Source organism: Selaginella moellendorffii, unplaced genomic scaffold, assembly GCF_000143415.4.
Source record: "Selaginella moellendorffii unplaced genomic scaffold, v1.0 SELMOscaffold_4, whole genome shotgun sequence".
Taxonomy (NCBI): Eukaryota; Viridiplantae; Streptophyta; class Lycopodiopsida; order Selaginellales; family Selaginellaceae; genus Selaginella; species Selaginella moellendorffii.
Window position 1 is genome coordinate 3,195,651 of NW_003314265.1, and position 3,836 is coordinate 3,199,486.

A 3,836-nucleotide genomic window follows, 5' to 3' on the forward strand; every position below is an offset into this window, starting at 1 on the left:
TTCAACCACTACTATAGGGCACTTTTTCACTCCCACTCTCAACTATCTAAGTCAGAGCTTTTGCAGTGGGAGTGAAACTCCAAATAAAGTTATTAAGGAATGAGCACGAAGCAGTCCGAGATGGAGTCCAAGATAGAGTCTAAGATGTAGTCCGAGTTGGACCCAAGATGGGGTCTGCGGTGGAGTCCGAGATGGACCTGAGATGGAGTTCAATATGGAGTCCGAGATGGACTCGAGATGGAGTCCGAGGTGGAGGCCAAGATGGACCCGAGATGGAGTATGAGATGGACCCGAGATGGAACCCTAGATGGAGTCCAAGATAAAGACTAAAACTGAGACTAAGACCTACACCTAGACCGAGTCCAAGTCTGACACCGAGTCCAAATCTGATATTGAGTCCGAATATTAATACAGATTGTGGGGTGAAAGCTCAAAGCAATCGTCCCCTGGGGGGTAGGGCAGCTGCAGGGGGTTCCAAAAGTATAGTAAGGAGAGTGTGAGGGTTGGACTCCAATGGAACCAATTTGGCCAGGAAAGGCTAATATGGCCCAAAAAGGTTATACCCACGTGTTAGGTGATGATATAACCACTGGGGAGTCCAAAACTAGAGTGAATATGGACAAACAAATGGGGTACCTTGGTAAGGTGTTTAAGAGCTGGCTCTAGCTTCCTTGGGAGATCCAATGGTCGATGCTCCCAATCCAAGTGTGGGTGGCACTACCTAGTTGGATACTTGGTGTGGCTCATCAGAACTCTCTAGCCCCATGGCTAGGGCACCCAAAGGTGGAAGGTGGGGAGAATACCCACGAGGCTCATGTAGGGCTATGGTATTTCGAAATGTCATCCCAAAGTCCCAGACTATAGAAAGGAAAAGGAGCAATCCTCTTGTGTAGTGACCAAGAACATGGTCACAAGGTAAGAAAGTCTTAAAGGTCAATAGGACTTAATGGTTGGGCTATTAGGCCTTGACCTAGTGACAATGTTGGAGAGCATGGCTATAGATGTAGAGGGACTTGGTGGGGATTGAGGAAGGGACATTGGGAAAGGGTGTTCCCCATGTCCTTAGACATCCTAAGGATGTTAAGGTGTAATTCTGGGATAACCACTTCTAAATAGATGGCCTAGTCTTTAGGAGACGGGGTTGTGATATAAATAGTCTTGGACTACTAATGTGATAGAGGTGAATGGACATGGCCTTAGTGTGACAGGCTGATAGGTTATTAGTACCTTTGGGGTGTTTGTCATGGGATCGGACACATGGAGAATTTGGACCAAATGTAAAGGCTGAATGGCATAGATGCTATTCACGGGGCTAGCATATCCTCAAGTCAGGAATAAGACTTATAAAGGTTGTGAGTGAGACTCCTCCAAATCATCAAAGGTGTGGTAAAGTGACTAAAGTAGAATGAAAAATTTAATTGCTTACAACTTAGTATCAAAATTGTTCCTTGATTCAACCATAGTTACGAACACGAACACGGAACACGAACACGAGCCTCAGATTTCAGGAACCCGAACACGGAACACGATCACGGCCCACGACGGCTCACGAATATTCTACTGAATATTCTAAGAATATGTTATTAAAAAATTATATTCTATTTCTTATTATATTATTATAGGAATATGCTATATTTTATTATATTATTCTTAATATTTTTATTTGCACATAAACTACTTCACACTTTTAAACTACTCAAATATCCTGCATCTCATCGTCATCTTCAACCTCATGATCTTCGACATCATTTCCATCTTCCTCTTCCTGTCCTGACTCAAGCTCGTCTTCAGGATGAGGAACTGTCTCCAGGACTTTGTAGCTTACAAACTTGTCGTAATCACGATCATTTTTGCAGGTTAACAACCTGGTGTTGCAAGCCACAAAAACCAGATCCGCTGTCCTGTCCATGGTAAGTCTGTTCCTTTTTTTTGAAGAAACATGCTCTAAAGTACTGAACAATCTCTCCACCGAGGACGATGAGCATGCCTGACTTAGAACTCGAATGGCCAACTTCTGAAGAGCTGGAGTTTCATAACCATAGTCCTCCCACCAACGTACAGCTCCCCTCTTAGTGCGATCAACCTTAGCATCATATGAGTTGAAAATGCCTCCTATCCTCCGGTAAGTTAAAAGCTCATCACGTATCACATCCCTCTCACTGGATGTAAACATGGCCAGCAGATAAGCATTCCAATCCTTCATGACCTCTCTGTTAGCATGCTTTTCATACTCCTGAAACTCGGGGTCCAACATGTACGCCACCGAGTGCATGAGCGAGTGATACTCATGCCACCTATTAGACATGATCTGATGAAGTTCCCTATACCTGCCATAATCCGACTGTCCTTCCTCTAAACTTGCATCCAACCTATTCATGCACTCATATATCTTTCCAATCGCAGGTATATCACCGTCCACAACACGAAGAAGCAGCATAACATCCTTGGACACCTCTAGCATGTCCTTAACCTGTTGCCAGAAACTGCCATCAAAAACCGTTGCATAACTGTCCCTTCCTGCTCTCGACTTCGACTCAGGCCTTGCTCTGTATGCAGGGCATACGAACATCTGTTGTAAAGCTTCTCGGAGCTCCACCAGCCTCTCCATCATAATGAAGTTGTAGCCGAACCTGGTATCACAATAACGCAGCAATCGCTTGTGAGTAAACTCCGCCAGTAGTGCCACTATATGAGAGTGGTTTCTAACGAAGATCACCAAAGACTTTCCACGCTCCAGAAGTGTTGCCATCCATGGAAGTACACCGAAGTCTTTCAAGGCATTGTTCAAGCAATGGGCAAAACATGCTGCCCATTGAATTTTCGGGTACCTCTGTTGCAAAAGTGCTGCTGCTGCTCTGTTTGCATTTTCCCCATCGGTCACAACCATGACAACGTTCTCTGCACCTACAATGTTAATGCCTTCTTCCCAGCAGCGCAGAGTATTTTCAGCTGTTTTTCTTGTTAAGGAAATGTCGATAGCCTTCAAAAAAGCTCCTCATCCTTGACTATATGCCACAAGCCCCATGATATGCCGATTCCTCCTATCTGCCCACCCGTCTGCGCATATGGTTGCACCCCTCTGCTCCCATTGCTTCCTCAAGGACGCCATCTCAATGTCAATGAATCGTTTCTCTTTCACCAAAAGCTTATCCCAGAGATCATCATATTTTGGTGGTGCATAAGGCACACCATGCCTGGCAACTTCCTGTATCATGTTGAGGAAGTAAGGTGACCGAGCCTTGACAAATGGAATGTGTTCATTCCAGAAAAATCTTCCGATAGCCACATCAACTCGGTTCTTCCGCTCAGGATCCATCGAATCAACAATATGGACTTGACTCTGTTTGCTAAAAAACAGGGAACTGCAGCCACTTCCACTTGATTGGGATGATACCACCGGTGGAAATCCTTGGACATTGCCATCCATTCTCATAGAAGCACCACCAGATTCATTCGGCCGTTTCTTCCCCCTTGCCCCTTTCTCGGAATCAATAACCTTTTGCATATTGAGCAGATCCGCTTTCTTGTTACCTGGGATGAGAGGACAACTCACAATATCCTTGTTGCCTGGGCCTTCTCCTAACAGATGAGCTCGCACACGATCAACACCACTCAGTTTGTTCACCATTGGGCAGTATTTGCATGACCATAATTTGTGGCCATGCCCCCTGCTCTCAAGAACACTTACCTCATCCCACCATCGCGAAGAAGGATGCTTTCGCAGTATGCTGGATTGCTGCGCCATGCTTGTTTGCCTTGGATTGCTGCTGCTGTGCCCTGAAATGGTGCGCCCTGGCTGGATTGTCGTGTGATGCCGTGCGCCCTAAAACCAGAAT

General features: G+C 45.5%; 1 protein-coding gene across 1 annotated transcript; it reads right to left on the reverse strand.

Moving 5' to 3' along the window:
• Nucleotides 1-1,696: 1,696 nt before the first annotated feature.
• On the reverse strand, nucleotides 1,697-2,887 carry LOC112344389. The gene has a single exon (XM_024669035.1). It carries the CDS (start codon nucleotides 2,885-2,887, stop codon nucleotides 1,697-1,699), a length of 1,191 nt encoding a protein of 396 aa, XP_024524803.1.
• Nucleotides 2,888-3,836: the final 949 nt, after the last annotated feature.

What these genes read in the sequence shown, in the direction of transcription:
- LOC112344389 (XM_024669035.1), bottom strand. Translation starts at nt 2,887, where the DNA reads ATGGTTGTGACCGATGGGGAAAATGCAAACAGAGCAGCAGCAGCACTT.